Below are 16,734 nucleotides of genomic sequence, written 5' to 3'. Positions count from 1 at the left end.
TTCAACTGAAAATCTGTCGCTGGTGTTCAAGCTGGACAATCGAGTATTGATGAATGATTGAGGTTTGTCAGCTCAACATTTCTTATGTTTAAATTGGAGCTTTGATTATAAAGTGAACGTCTGAGCAACAATAATAATAATTTTATTATGAAACAGACGTTCTCCTAACTGAGAACCACAGGAAACACGAGTAAAAGTTTCTTCAGTTCGTGTGTGAGTCTTTTCTCAGGTGGACACGACCTCATTTAATCCAGAACTGAACCAGGACTCGAAGACGCTCGGACACGGCAGCAGACGCTGGAGAGACGCCATCATGGTCCGGCGCTGAAGGAGGAGGAGTCTGTTTGACACGTCTTCCTGGTGGTCAAAGGTCAACAGTTCATTCTGCTCTTCATCCTCCTCTTCACTTCTTTCTGACGACCGTCCAGCCGTCTTCTTCTTCCTGAGGAGGAGGAGGAGGGGGGGGTGGAGGGTTGTGTGTTGTGGACGAGTCACAGTCCATCGCCTTGAGGGAGAGAGAGAGTTCATCTTCACTTAAAAGATTAATGAAATGATCAATCAATTCTATTTTGGATTTCGACATTTACAACCAATAAACATCAGAGACGAGTCACATGATCCTGAACCAGGACTCGGGATCAACGCAGGTTAAGGTGTCGCTGTGCGACAGTTGTAGGTTACCATGGTAACCTGTGCCACAGTATTTCAGATTGTGTAGAACTGCAGTAAAAAGGACAGGATACTAAGACACAAAGTGGAAATAAGTTATAACTTCAGATATGCGTTCTTCACGTACCTGTGTCTCAGCATCGCTCTCTTCGTCAGACTGTGTGGGCGGAGCTGTGACCTTTGCCCTCTGACTCTTCTTCTGTGTCAGAGTGCTGATGGTGTGTTGGAGCTGCTGTAGCGCCCCCTGCTGCCACTGACTGAACATCTGCAGCAGACTGATGGACACCTGCACAGGTGGAAGAGCAAATTTTTGGGTCTAATCAGGTGTGTGTGTGTGTGTGCGTGCGTGTGTGTGTGTGCATACCTGAGGTAAACTCCCATCATCCACCACTGTGTCAAACTCCTGATTCATCAGTTCAGCAATGAAGTCCTCAACCTCACACTGCTGCAGGTCAGCTACACACACACACACACACACACACACACAGTAACTTCACTTCAGGTTGTTCACATGATTCAGGTTAATAAAGTTTTCAGCCTCACAGATCAATAATCATTTCTCTTCTCATCTTGTGACCATGTTGCTTTAATGAATTGAACAGAGCACTCGGGTGAATGGTTACCATGGTTACTTACCGTTGTCATGGAAATACTGCTGAACAACATCCACCATCCAATCAGCTTTCTGCTGCGCGTACACGCCCCCGAACCCGTTATCCACCGCGATCTGAGGAACACACGCAGACAAACAGGTGCCGATGTAAACTCACAAACTGGAGTCAAACTGGATTAGAACTAAAGTGAAATTGGTTTCAAACTGGATTAAAGTGGTTTGGAAATGAATCAAACCCGGATGTAAACACCAGTGTCTAACAAGGTCTTTATAGAAAACAACCCGTCTATGAAGCTAACAGCTAATCCTGTAGCATGTTAGCTTTAACGGCTCATCTGAGCCGCAGTAGCGGTCATTTCACGTCTGTCTCACGGTCTCCACCTGTCTGTCTGTCTGTCTGTCTCTGGTGTGTGTGTGTGTGTGTCTGTGTGTGTGTGTGTGTTACCTGGAGAACGGGCCACGTGTGAAGAGCCGCTCTTACTCCCTCAGTGAAGAGTTCACGTGAAGCTGCGGCGGCCGCCATATTGGATTCATCAGACACGATGAGTCGAGTGAAGAGAGAGACACAGGATCAGACATGAAAAGTCGATCCGAATCTGAACCATAGAAACAGGTTTATATTCGATACAGTTAAATACAGTCTGAACCATAGACTGTATACAAAGACTATAATATAGACTATATAACCAGGGTTGTATATAATCTATATTATAGATATAATGTATATAATTGTATATAATCTATATTATAGATTATATACAACCCTGGTTATACAGTCTGAACTACAGACGTTTTTTACATTTTTATACAGATTTCTCGTTTTTATTTCTTTTACCTCTATTAATATCTTTACCTCTTATATTCTGCTCTTTTTAATCTTTTTAATTTGCTTGAAATTTTTTTCAATCAATTATATTCTCACATTTATTGTACATGTGTTTCTGCTGTTTTTAATATTCCTGTACTGCACCATGAAATGTGCTTTATAAATAAAGCTGCCTGGCCTATGGGTTCTAGTCTTTCTGACCTCAGGTCTAAACCGTCCGTCGTTGGGTGTAAACTGTCCGTCTTGCTTTGGGCTCTGACCTCTGACCTCACCCTCGTGGTGTAGAGGTCATCCAGGGTTGATGCAGCCTGTCAGGAGGTCAGGATGATCTCCACAGCCGAGCAGGAGAAGATCTTCAGGATGGAGGAGGAGACCTGAATTTCAGCAGCTGTCTCAGGTGAGATCCTTTCACCAGCACCTCTGTGACTCTGATCAACATCTGTCAGACGAGTTTCCAACAGATCGAACTTTGTCGAATCTCTTGACTGTTCCATGCTCAACTGCTTATGAAATTAAATTAATTTAATATCTTTAAACGTGACCAGGACATGTTTACAGTGACGTGGATTCCACTCGTCATAGATGGTTTTCAGAAATACAGATTCCCTCTTGAAAAGACAACTTTCAATCTTAGAAAAAATATTTAACATCTGAAAACTTTATGAAAATTTAGCAGCCTAATCTTTGTCTTCTGACATGTTACGATGTTTCTATAGAGATGTGATCACCTCAGATTAAACAGCCTCTTTAAACACTGGTTACTGCAGAGTAATGTAAAGTGTCTTTGTGTCACTGACGCCCCCTTGTGTTTCATTTTTTACTTTCTTGTACACATTTGCATTTGTTGTTATCATTGTGTTCTACATATCTGCTTAAAATCTGAAAACAAAATATAAAAAAAGAAACGTGATACTGTCGTAGAGAATGGAGCTTAATGAAGGCACAAGATCAAAGTGTTTCGGTGATATCACCATCTCATTTATTCATATTTGTCGTTTCTATAACTCACATTGAACAAATATTTTGAGAACTTGTTGTTTTTATTAAACACTTTATATTGTTGATATTGTGACATCATTGAAAAGTAGCAACAACATGAAAAGATGTATTTTTTCTATTTCACAGTGTCATTCACAGTTTGGAAGAATCAAGATGTTGAACAGACACGTTATGTTTTCACTTATTTTTAGAAAACATTCAAATTTAAGAAGCTAAAATCTTTTCTTAAAGACTCCTCACACTGATCAGTTATCAAAATAGGTTATTACTCGATTAATAAATCAATATTAATTGATTAATCGATGCAGGTTGTTCCATCTTTAATGTCCCAAAAAGAGTTGATTTAAAAGCAGTTTTACATTTCAGCCACCAGGAGGAGGTGTTGTCCCACACACCACCTCCACGAGCTCAGTGCTGATAAAACACGTATGTGCTCAGTTTGTGAAAATCACATTGAAACCACAGACATGTATTTGTCTCATGTTGTATAACACGTGCAGTTTGCTCCATATTCACAAATCTCAACTTCTCCATCTTCCCTAGAAACAATAGAACATTCAGTCTGATTTTCAAAAACAAAATGAGGAGCTGGATTCTAATGTGATTCTACGTCAGGCAAAAAAAGTGCATTCAGAAGTTCAGATTCCTCATCATCAAATGTGTTGATTTCTCAAATGAATTCAAGTCGAATATAAAATCCTTAAAGTCAGTTAAAGAAATAAAAGCCTGTTTCACATTATTCACTTTTCTCTGCTTCTTCAAAAACACAACAATCTTCACGATGATGATGTCATCAGGCTCTTCACAGGGATTGGTCAACAGCTACCTGAGAGGAGAGAAGAAAAACAACAGGTGTGTTTCCAGATGTTTGGTCACATCTCATCACTTTGATCAGTAACAGCAGCTGACCAGCAAGAACATCTGGAACCTCCTCAAGAACACCGTTAACCTCCTCAACAACATCTGGAACCTCCTCAAGAACATCTGGAACCTCCTCAAGAACATCTGGAACCTCCTCAAGAACATCTGGAACCTCCACAGGAACACCTGGAACATGCTCAAGAACACCTGGAACCTTCTCAAGAAGATCAAGAACCTCCTCAACAACATCTGGAATCTCCTCAAGAACATCTGGAACCTCCTCAACAACATCTGGAACCTCCTCAGGAACACCTGGAACATCCTCAAGAACACCTGGAACCTTCTCAAGAAGATCAAGAACCTCCTCAAGAACACCTGGAACCTCCTCAACAACATCTGGAACCTTCTCAAGAACACCTGGAACCTCCTCAAGAACACCTGGAACCTCCTCAAAAGCACCTGGAACCTCCTCAAGAACATCTGGAATCTTCTCAAGAACATCCTTAATTTCCCTCAGGATCAATAAAGTATCTTTCTATCTGGAACCTTCTCAACAACACCAGTAACCTCTTCAAGGACTCAAGTCAAACTCCCTAGAACAGGACAACGTGACACACCTGACTGTTGTGGATGATGGTTCCATTCCCTGATGAGAAAATGGTGTAAGTGGACTTTTGCTTCTCTAGTCTGGTCTGTTTTAACGACCACGTCACACAGTGACCTCACGACAGGTCAATATGCATCATCCAATCAGATCAACATGTGGAGGAGCCGGGGATCGAACCACCGACCTTCTGATCAGTGGACGCCACGTGCTTGCTGCTGAACCACATAAAGAAGACAAAGATAAACATCCACACTTCAGTTCCACTTCCTGTCTGATTCTTTACCAACGACCACACGAAAAAATTTAAAATGTGAGCTCTTCTCACAGTGAAGCTTCAACCTGCAGGGTTAGTGCCTTGCTCCTGAGCACTCAGAGCAACTGAGCCGTGAACATCAACATGAATCTTTAACATGAAGCTGAAATATTCATCAGAGTTTCCAGAAATATCTGCAGCAGCTTCCAGGAGTCAGGACTCATCTCATCCTTTTCCATAAACACATGTGAGCTCCACTCATGGGCTTCATGAGGACAAACAAAGAAAGATGGACGACACGTTTAAAGAATGAAGCCAAAATATCTCTGATACCAACGCTGCCATCTTGTGCTGATGATTTGGAGTCAGTCTGTGCTGTAGTGATTGGGAAGTGGAGCCGTCCACAAACGCTCTCGACCAATCAGGAGTCAGTTTCAGCCCGTTTTTATATCATCAAATAACTAATTAAAACCAAACTGATCAGAAACATGAACATTTGAACCTCAGTGAGATAAGAACGACCTGAAATGACAGAAACCATCTTTGACAAACATTTATTTAACGTCTACTTTGATTTTCTTGTTTGGTCCATGTCCCATCTGCTAACATGGTGGAGGCGGGTTTATGACCTTTACTGCAGCCAGCCACCAGGGGGCGATCGATATAATTTGGGAGCTGTCATGTCGTCCATCTTTATTTACAGTCTGTGATGAATCTGATTTTCAAATATTGGATCATAAATCAAATCTATTGATCAAATCAAATTTTTATCAGATGAACATTTTTTGAAGTTAACATGAAAATCTGAAAATCCTTTTATCATAACCTGATACAAGTGTGTCAGTGTGTACAGGTGTGTGTCAAGGTGTGTGTACAGGTGTGTGTCTGTACCTGTAGTTTGTCGTATCACTGTGTTCTGTCAGGTACTATCTTTGTTTCTCCATTTTGTTTGTCATTTAATGATTTTTGAGACAATCTGGCAACTTGGGCGACCACCTGCAACACAACGACAACACAACTGTCAGGCTTACATACAACACAACAACAACACAATAACACAACAACACCAACAGGTGACAGTGTGTATGGAACCTTGATGCTCCTCTTCCTCTTCTGGACGTTCTGCTCAGGATGGAAAACGATGACGTAAACCTTCGGCACGTAGAGCATCCCGAGAGACACGGACGCACTGAGCGACATCGACACGGTCAGAGTCGCCGTCTGGATGAACATCTGGAGGAACAGAGATGGACACCATGACAGAGAACATCCTGAAGAACGTCCCGAAGAACATTCTGAAGAACGTCCTGAAGAACGACTAAAGAACGACTAAAGAACGACTAGAACCTCCACAGTAAGTATAGAAGATGAACAGTGACGTCATCGTTCACAGGTTCAGGTTAAAGTTAAATGACGCAGATCTTGAACCAATCAGGAGAAACATGATTCAGTTTCAGAAGGTGCTTTGACGTCCAGGTGTTGATGTAGAGAATCACTGAGAACAGCAGGGGGCGGTGTTGGGTTTGGTGGAGACAGTGAATCTGGATTCAAAATGACCTCTGACCCGTTTAGATGAATAGAAGTGGTCTCAACACTGAACCATGGGGAACACCGTCTGTAACTGCTGCTGATGTAGACCAGTAAATCACCACACACACACACACACACACACACACACACACACACACACACACACACACACACACACACACACACACACAGCTATTTGTGAGAGATTTATTTTATTTTCTCTCTTTGTCTATTTCGTTACATCAACTGGACTCATAATTCATATCAAACATGTTCTGATGTTTATTATTAATTCATAAACTTAATAAGTTTTAATGGGACTATGTTTTTATGACCTGAGGTCGTTAATGCAGAATTAACATTGTCTGAGAAATATGATTTAACTTCAAAGCTTATTGGTTCACTGATCTGTTTGTTGTGAACCACAGGAATCCACATAAAACCATATAAATCCCACGAGTCCAGATCACTTTGCTCTAAAAGTCTCTGTGAATAACAGACGTGTTTCCGTCTGTTTCCCTTCACGTTATTTTTGGCTCTTTTTTTTATCTGCGGCTCTTTAAACGTTGGTTTTAATAAAGTTATTATTCTCTAATTTCATCCTGTGCTGGATTATAATCTGTTTAATCTGCACTCAGTGTCTAATCCTGCCGTCGTTTATCTGTCGTCCCTCCCTGAACTCACACTGAACCAAAACCACATGAACCAAAACCACATGAACCAAAACCACATGATCAGAAACCACATGAACCAAAACCGGTTACTATGGTCTCACCTTCTCAGTGGACTGGGCGGTGCAAAGAAGATCGGTACGAAAGCGAGCCAGACGATGCAGGTGGTGTACATCGTGAACCCGATCGGCTTCGCTTCATTAAACGTCTCCGGGACACCACGACTCTTCACTGCATACACTGTACACGTTACCTAGCAACAAGAACGATATAGGTTACTTAGCAACAGGCCTGTTCAGCAGGCCTGTTCAGCCTTCAACAGGTGGTTTGTTCAGGAGGGTCTGAAACTGTGGTCGTCAATAACAGATCAATAACAGATCAATAACAGATCAATACGTTACCATGAGCACGATACTGTAGCTGAGGCAGCCGATGATTGACAGGTCAGACATGTCACACTTCAGGATGCCTCTGGCATAATCAGGGTTTGGGGGGCGGAGCTCTTCATAGTCAATGATGGTGTGAGGGGGGATGACGGCGAACCACACAAACACACCTAGGACCTGACACACACACGCACACGCACACACGCACACACACACACACACACACACACACACACACACACACACACACATGAACCTGTGTCATGTGACCAGCTGCTGCTGCACTAACGGGAGGTCATGTGACACCTGAGCACTCACCTGGACGCAGACGAGGATGAAAGTGATGGCGAGCTGGGAGGTGGGGCTGATGAATTTGGGCGGGGTCACTGACTTCTTGCCCTGCTCGAAGATGCGGTAGATGCGGTTGGTTTTGGTCAACATGGCGGAGTAGGTGATGGCCATGCCGAGGCCCAGCAGGAGGCGCCGGAACGCACAAACCACCGCACCTGGCTCCGCGATCATCAGGAAAGTGATCAGGTAGATCAGGAAGATTCCTGCAAACACAGAGAGAGACAGGTGATGTCATCCTCACTGCTGATGACATCACTGCTGACATCACTGCTGACATCAGGTGAGCATTTACCTGTCAGTAGAACATAGCTGAGCTCTCGACCTGACGCCCTGACGATGGGCGTGTCGTTGAAGCGGATGAAGGTGATGACCACTGCGCTGGTTGCTAAGATACCCAGCATGGCGAGGGAGGCAGGAACTAGAGCCCAGGGGGAGTTCCACTCCAGTTTGATGATCGGCGTCGGACGACACGTGGTTCTGTTCGGGGCGGGACGCATGTCTGATGGACACATCTCACAGGTAAACTCATCCAGCTGGTACTGGTACCCATCACAGAGCTGCAGACAGGTCAGAGAGAGAGAGAGAGAGAGACAGAGGAGAGAGAGAGGTTAAGAGAGAGACAGGTCAGAGAGAGAGAGAGAGAGAGAGAGAGAGAGAGAGAGAGAGAGAGAGAGAGAGAGAGAGAGAGAGAGAGAGAGAGAGAGAGAGAGAGAGAGAGAGAGAGAGAGAGAGAGAGAGAGAGAGAGAGAGAGAGAGGTTTATTCTTTGTGTGTATTCCTCTCTTTAGTTTTGTCCTGGTCTATACAGAGTTTGAATCAATCAGATTAAATGATTGCACAGCCCTTATTCACAGTTTGTCTCAGAGGCTTTAACAAAGTGTGACATCCTCTGTTCTTTACCCTCAACAAGAGTAAAACTACTAAAAACCTCTTAACAGGGTAAAAAGCCTGTTTGTCTGTTCTGCTGTTAGTTCTGCTTCTTGGGTACTGCTAACCCTAAACATGACAGACAGACAGGTACATGTCTCACCTCACAGTGCCAGCAGCAGGGAACTCCCTTCACCATCTTCTTCCTCTCTCCTGATTTACAAGGAAAACTACAGACGGAGTCAGGAACTAATTTATCTCCACCAGACCACTGCATGTCCTCCAACTGACCCCGAGAGACAGACAGGTCAGAGAGAGAGAGAGAGAGAGAGAGACAGGTCAGAGAGACAGACAGGTGGAAAAGCAGACAGTATCTGGATTAGTCCGTTTCCTACATTAAGTCTCAGGTTATTGGTCCACTGGCCGATGACACGGTATTCAGGGTGGCTGTGATTGGTCAGCTGAAACTGGAAGATGTCATAACGACCAGGAGCGTCTCCATTCTCATTGAACAGAACACTGGTACCTGCACTTCCTGTTTGAGAGACAGACAGGTAGAGACAAACAGGCAAGAAACTATACAACCTAATATTATATATATAATCTACGATCTATAAGGTGTTTATCCTACAGGAGGGATTTGATTGGCCGCTGCTCTACATCTCGGAAGTTGCTCTGACGTATGTTTGTATTTTTGTCACCGTTGAAGTTGACGGCTCTGATGTAGTCGAGCAGCGAGCGTCCCTCCACAGGGTCCATGCTGCTGCAGACGCCGCCGCTGCCCGGACACAGGTTCTGAAGCATGCTGTGCAGAGCGTGAGCAACAGCGTAAACTGCGTCAATCACAAACTGAACCTTCCCTTCCTGCTCGTAGGACGAGTCCCGACCAATCCGCTCATCACCTGCAGGGACACGCATGACGTCACATGACATCACACACACACCTGTAACAGTTTCTGTCTGTGCCCAGGCCCCGCCCCCTCAGATGTGGTCGTACCTGTACATTTCTTCTTTTCAGGGTCCAGTTTGATTCCAGGTCGCGTCAGTTTACACCTGAAGTCGTCTTCCCAGAACTCAGCGAACCAGATGTTCCTGCGATTGTTCTCCAGAGAACGAGACGTGAAGTACTGATCGAAGCCTGAACAACCCACACACCCAATGATACACAATAATATACACACACAACAATAACACACACAATAATACCCACACAATGATACACACAGTAACCCACACACACAATGATGTTTTGTCGTTAATATCTTTACCGTCGATCGACACTCGTTTCGGCAGGATGGTGACGGCGCCCTCAGCGACGTCTTCCAGCTCTGTGATTGCGGAAGTTTTCGCCCCCCAGCTGTCTGAACCCACAAACAGGAAGTGACCCGTCAGGTTAGCACGCTTGGCTGCCTCTAGGACACGCCTACCAGAAATAAAGAGGAGGAGTCAGTGTGGTAACCATGGTGATGTGATGGCGTGTCAGTTTGTTGGTTACGTGTTTTTACTTGATGTCGTCTTCGTTGGCGAAGATGATGACACCTCTGGCGTTACTCGTCTCCATGAGACGTCTGATGATCTTATCGAACTCTCCCGCTGTCGGCTCGCGAGGAATCTTCACTGACTGAGCAATGCACACCCCACCTGAGAGAGAGAGAGACAGGTAAGACCCCACCTGACAGAGAGGAGAACAGGTAGACCCACCTGACAGAGAGACAGGTAAGACCCACCTGACAGAGAGACGAGAGAGACAGGTAAGACTCCACCCGACAGAGAGAGAGACAGGTAAGACTCCACCCGACAGAGAGAGAGAGAGACTCCACCTGAGAGAGACAGGTAAGACCCACCTGACAGAGAGAGAGACAGGTAAGACCCACCTGACAGAGAGAGACAGGTAAGACCCCACCTGACAGAGAGAGACAGGTAAGACCCCACCTGACAGAGAGACAGGTAAGAGTTCACCTGACAGAGAGAGAGAGTCAGGTAAGACTCCACCCGACAGAGAGACAGGTAAGACTCACCTGACAGAGAGGACAGGTAAGACTCCACCTGAGAGAGAGAGAGCAGGTAAGACTCCACCTGACAGAGAGAGAGAGACAGGTAAGACTCCACCTGGCGAGAGACAGGTAAGACTCACCCGACAGAGAGAGAGACAGGTAAGACTCCACCTGACAGAGAGAGAGACAGGTAAGACTCCACCTGACAGAGAGGAGACAGGTAAGACTCCACCTGACAGAGAGAGAGACAGGTAAGACTCCACCTGACAGAGAGAGGAGAGACAGGTAGACCCACTGACAGAGAGAGAGACAGGTAAGACTCCACCTGACAGAGAGAGAGACAGGTAAGACTCCACCTGACAGAGAGAGAGAGTAAGACACCTGACAGAGAGAGACAGGTAAGACTCCACCTGACAGAGAGAGAGACAGGTAAGACCCCACCTGACAGAGAGAGAGACAGGTAAGACCTCACCTGACAGAGAGAGACAGGTAAGACTCCACCTGACAGAGAGAGACAGGTAAGACTCCACCTGACAGAGAGAGAGAGACAGGTAAGACCCCACCTGACAGAGAGAGAGACAGGTAAGACTCCACCTGAGAGAGAGAGACAGGTAAGACCCCACCTGACAGAGAGAGAGACAGGTAAGACTCCACCTGACAGAGAGAGAGACAGGTAAGACCCCACCTGACAGAGAGAGACAGGTAAGACTCCACCTGACAGAGAGAGAGGACAGGTAAGACCCACCTGACAGAGAGACAGGTAAGACTCCACCTGACAGAGAGAGAGACAGGTAAGACTCCACCTGACAAAGAGAGAGACAGGTAAGACTCCACCTGACAGAGAGAGAGACAGGTAAGACTCCACCTGACAGAGAGAGAGACAGGTAAGACTCCACCTGACAAAGAGAGACAGGTAAGACTCCACCTGACAGAGAGAGAGACAGGTAAGGCCCCACCTGACAGAGAGAGACCAGACCCACCTGACAGAGAGAGACAGGTAAGACTCCACCTGACAGAGAGAGAGACAGGTAAGACCCACCTGACAGAGAGAGCAGGTAAGACTCCACCTGACAGAGAGAGAGGAGGAGACAGGTGACCTAGAGAGGACTGACAGAAGACAGGTAGACTCCGACAGAGAGACAGGTAAGACTCCACCTGACAGAGAGAGAGACAGGTAAGACCCCACCTGACAGAGAGAGAGACAGGTAAGACTCCACCTGACAGAGAGAGAGACAGGTAAGACTCCACCTGACAGAGAGAGAGAGACAGGTAAGACTCCACCTGACAGAGAGAGAGACAGGTAAGACTCCACCTGACAGAGAGAGAGAGTAAGACCCACCTGACAGAGAGAGACAGGTAAGACTCCACCTGACAGAGAGAGACAGGTAAGACCCCACCTGACAGAGAGAGACAGGTAAGACCCCACCTGACAGAGAGAGACAGGTAAGACTCCACCTGACAGAGAGAGAGACAGGTAAGACTCCACCTGACAGAGAGAGAGACAGGTAAGACCCACCTGACAGAGAGAGAGACAGGTAAGACCCCACCTGACAGAGAGAGAGACAGGTAAGACTCCACCTGACAGAGAGAGAGACAGGTAAGACCCCACCTGACAGAGAGAGAGACAGGTAAGACCCCACCTGACAGAGAGAGAGACAGGTAAGACCCCACCTGACAGAGAGAGAGACAGGTAAGACCCCACCTGACAGAGAGAGAGACAGGTAAGACTCCACCTGACAGAGAGAGACAGGTAAGACCCACCTGACAGAGAGAGAGACAGGGAGGACAGGTAGACCCACCTGACAGAGAGAGACAGGTAAGACCCCACCTGACAGAGAGAGACAGGTAAGACTCCACCTGACAGAGAGAGAGACAGGTAAGACCCCACCTGACAGAGAGAGAGACAGGGAAGACCCCACCTGACAGAGAGAGACAGGTAAGACTCCACCTGACAGAGAGAGACAGGTAAGACTCCACCTGACAGAGAGAGAGACAGGTAAGACTCCACCTGACAGAGAGAGAGACAGGTAAGACTCCACCTGACAGAGAGAGAGACAGGTAAGACTCCACCTGACAGAGAGAAGACAGGTAAGACCCACCTGACAGAGAGAGAGACAGGTAAGACTCCACCTGACAGAGAGAGAGACAGGTAAGACCCCACCTGACAGAGAGAGAGACAGGTAAGACTCCACCTGACAGAGAGAGAGACAGGTAAGACCCCACCTGACAGAGAGAGAGAGACAGGTAAGACTCCACCTGACAGAGAGAGAGACAGGTAAGACTCCACCTGACAGAGAGAGAGACGACCCACGACAGAGAGAGACAGGTAAGACTCCACCTGACAGAGAGAGACAGGTAAGACTCCACCTGACAGAGAGAGAGACAGGTAAGACTCCACCTGACAGAGAGAGACAGGTAAGACTCACCTGACAGAGAGAGACAGGTAAGACTCCACCTGACAGAGAGAGAGACAGGTAAGACCCCACCTGACAGAGAGAGAGAGACAGGTAAGACTCCACCTGACAGAGGGACAGACAGACAGGAAGTGAACCTTACCGGCCTCTCTGGAGATCTGCATGAAGGCGTCGACGCCGCTCTCTCCGTAGTTTCCCTCCGAGGCTAACGTGGACACGTAGTTCCAGCCCAGAGCTCGGACGATGTCCAGCATGGCCTGAGCCTGGTACGAGTCCGGAGGAACCACCCGAGAGAAGAAGTCATAACGGTTGTTGTCACTGAGCTCCGGAGCCGTGGAGGCGTAACTCACCTGAGGAATCTGAGACAGATCAATTATCAATAATCAGAAAATATAGACTGAGGATCCGGAGATCGATCATCTGGGTCACTTCATTCAGGCTGAAACCTTCAAACACCTGAGGTTTCAGTTGGTTTGTGGTGTCAATCTGATCAACAACACAAGGTCTCACACACACACACACACACACACACACACACACACACACACACACACACAGCAACACACACACACACACACACAGACACACACACACACACACACAGGATTAGTGTTGTGCAACAGCCTGAATGTGTGTCACAGCTTCAATACAACAAATAACAATCACATTAGTGTGTGTGTGTGTGTGTGTGTGTGTGTGTGTGTGTGTGTGTGTGTGTGTGTGTGTGTGTGTGTGTGTGTGTGTGTGTGTGTGTGTGTGTGTGTGCAGATTAATAAAGGACTCCACGTTAGGATTTTAACGTTTCATCAAACTAAACTTTTTACTTTGGATTCACATGGAACCTGTTTCTAACCAGAGATGGTTACCAGGGTTACCAACAACCTTCTCATGACCTCAGACGCGTCGCTACACTCGTCCTGATGGATCTCAGTGACATCATCACCATCGTGGAGATTCTGTGACTGACTGAAACATGATGTTGATAAAAGAACAACATGTGAAACAGTAAAGTTTATAATGGAGTTCCACAAGGCTCTGTACTAGGCCCCTCCTTTACATTACATTATCAGGAAGATCCACATGCGTGTTCATCATACAGGTGGAATACAGGTTACATGTAGGTTACATGTAGGTTACATGTAGGTTATGCAGATGACGCACAGCTGTACTCATCCATGAACCTGATGAAAGTGATCAGGTCTGTAATCTTCAGGAATGATCACCTGTAACTGACGATCAGTTACTGCTGGGTGGATGTTCACAGGTGTATTATTACCTCAAACAGGCGCAGGATGTTGGCGACCATGATGGACACGGAGCTGGCCGACGCTCCGATCACTCCCACCACTCGCTCCGGTTTGCGGATGATCGGCGGCTCCCCGTTGGAGCAGCGGATGTCGGACGTGTCTTTCTGGATCAGCGCCTGGACGAAGGTGAGCGACTGTTCCAGGGCGTAGGTGTCTCTGGAGCAGGTGTCCAGGATCCGGGCCCCCAGCGTGATGTTGGGCAGCAGATAGGGGTCGCTGTTGATTTGGTCCAGGGCGTACAACATGGCCTCCATGCGGTGGATCCCCTTCTCCTTCTTCAGCTCGCCGCAGGGCAGCCCGTGGGGGCCGCGGGCGTGGACGGGGAACAGCCCCCCCAGAGTGATGTCACCAGGTATCTTGATGGAGCGCGGGTGGAAGTGCTGGTGGGAGGCGCTCACCTGGGTCATCAGTCCACCAATCCAGAGCCAGAGAGACAGCAGGAGGCGGGGCCACAGGGACAGCTGATGAGGTGTTTGTCCAATCCAGAGGGAGACATAGTGATGATGATGTCGGAGGGGGAGGGGAAAGTGGGCAGGGCCTGATGATGTCATAATGTGATGCTGATGTTCAGCCGAGACTTTTCATCCTTCTGTGAACTCCTGTGGACGATCAATCAATCAATCAATCAATCAACATCAACCAATCAATCAATCAATCAATCAATCAATCGATCGATTTAACGATTTGATCATTTGTTTTCGGTTGTTTAAACCTTTCATACGCATCTGATTTTAAAGGTTATTTTCTTCTTATTACAAATACCCCCCCAGCCCTTTATTTGTATTACATTGCATGCAAATTCAATTCATGTAACTTTATTCAAACATTTTCTTCACCAACCAAAAATAAATTTCTATAATAACAAACTATCTGAATATTTGTCAGTTATTAAAATGAGTTAAGGAAGAAAATTATTATTATTATTATTATTATTATTATTATTATTATTATTATTATTATTATTATTATTATCATTAATAATGTCTTTTGTTATTATCATTATTACTGTGTTTTATCTTTGAGGAGGACAAACAGTTTGACCATGTGATCATCACATTCAACATGTCTTTAACAACTTACTGTAAATGAATCAATATTTTTATTTCATGATGTTGAATTTAATTCGTTAACTTGAACTATTTGCTATTATACAACTATTTGTTACATTAGTCAATTAGTTTGTTGAATTTAAATCAATAAAACTAAAAATCAACCACAAACAAAAACTCAGATGAAGATATTTAAGAAAACATTTTAAAACGATTTACACAACAAACAAAAAGAAAAACTACTGAAAATATTTCTGTCAGGTGAAATGGAAAAAGTGTTTCAGTGTTTTCACGTTTCTCACATTATATTTTATTATATTATAACATGAACAGAAAATTATTAATATTTAGAACAAATAAAAGTCTCACAAACGGTTTTAAAAGTTGTTGATCATTGAATCAATCAGATCAATTGATGGATTATGGATCGATGTTTGGTTTATGAAACATCTGCGACAGAAAACCTGATGTTTAATTGATGAATCTACAAACAGCTGCTGATCTTCTCTATTGATGAATTGATTGAAGGAGCGTGTGGAATAAATGTGATTGATCTGATGTCTCCTGATCATCAATAATCAATTATTTCATTAATATTCAATAAGTTTAATGAGATTCATATTTAATCCGTTTAATGACTCAGGTTCATTCACATTATCTTTAATCACGGTCTCCTCTGGTTTCCATAGTAACTCACCGGAGCCCGTCTCCTCCCGGTCTGACCTCAGTCCTGGATCCGCTCAGCGATGCTCGGCTCCGGGCGTCGCTCCGCAGAAAGCCGCCGGTGAAACTCCGCTGAGTCCCGGTGAGTCCGTGATGAAGCTCCGGTCCCCCCCCTCCCTCCTCCTCCAATCAGTGAAGGTCTGAACACCTCTCTCTCTTTAATTAATTCTGCTGTGTGTGTGTGTGTGTGTGTGTGTGTATGTGTGTGTGTGTATATGTGTGTGTGTGTGTGTGTGTGTGTGTTGGTCGGTCCTTACAGGAAAACACCACAGTGACCTCTGCTGGTCACTTCCTGTCTGTGTTCACCTGCTCAGGTGTTGATAACAGCATCTGTTGCCATGGGAACAGCTGTCTGTGAGTATTCCGTTTAATATTGACTCAATAAATCGATATGAAACAGTGGCCAACAGCAATGCATGATGGGAGATTGAGTTTGTTTGTTGCACTTCAGCAGCTGAGTCTGTTTCAGGTTTAGTGAAAACTCTGAGTCGGTTGCTATAGCAACACAACGCTAACCTGGTTGGAGGAGCAATCTGACATGTCGTCATCTTTTCAGTCAGAGACACAATAATCATTTCTGATTAACCGTCACTTCACAAACAACATCTTCTGTAT

At 45.5% G+C, this 16,734-nt stretch overlaps 2 protein-coding genes across 2 annotated transcripts; both read right to left on the bottom strand.

Annotated features, from left to right (window-relative positions):
- Nucleotides 1-126: 126 nt before the first annotated feature.
- On the bottom strand, nt 127-1,853 carry tsr2 (TSR2 ribosome maturation factor). Its single transcript, XM_035159087.2, has 5 exons — nt 1,728-1,853; nt 1,306-1,396; nt 1,034-1,125; nt 797-955; nt 127-505 (listed from the first exon to the last, which is right to left on the bottom strand). Exons 1-5 carry the CDS (start codon nt 1,803-1,805, stop codon nt 404-406), a joined length of 522 nt encoding a protein of 173 aa, XP_035014978.2. The 5' UTR covers nt 1,806-1,853; the 3' UTR covers nt 127-403.
- Nucleotides 1,854-3,162: 1,309 nt separating this feature from the next.
- On the bottom strand, nt 3,163-16,225 carry grm6a (glutamate receptor, metabotropic 6a). Its single transcript, XM_035160314.2, is given in 17 exon segments — nt 3,163-3,933; nt 5,720-5,824; nt 5,921-6,061; nt 7,134-7,156; nt 7,159-7,282; nt 7,431-7,592; nt 7,734-7,969; nt 8,059-8,323; nt 8,796-8,918; nt 9,028-9,167; nt 9,334-9,534; nt 9,630-9,770; nt 9,901-10,055; nt 10,138-10,273; nt 13,183-13,399; nt 14,317-14,946; nt 16,094-16,225. Coding segments are annotated over 15 exon segments (2,736 nt in total). The 5' UTR covers nt 14,899-14,946; nt 16,094-16,225; the 3' UTR covers nt 3,163-3,933; nt 5,720-5,734.
- Between the last annotated feature and the right edge of the window lie 509 nt (nt 16,226-16,734).

This window comes from Hippoglossus stenolepis, chromosome 6, assembly GCF_022539355.2.
Source record: "Hippoglossus stenolepis isolate QCI-W04-F060 chromosome 6, HSTE1.2, whole genome shotgun sequence".
NCBI classification, from domain to species: Eukaryota; Metazoa; Chordata; class Actinopteri; order Pleuronectiformes; family Pleuronectidae; genus Hippoglossus; species Hippoglossus stenolepis.
This window is presented reverse-complemented; position numbering and strand designations above follow the sequence as displayed.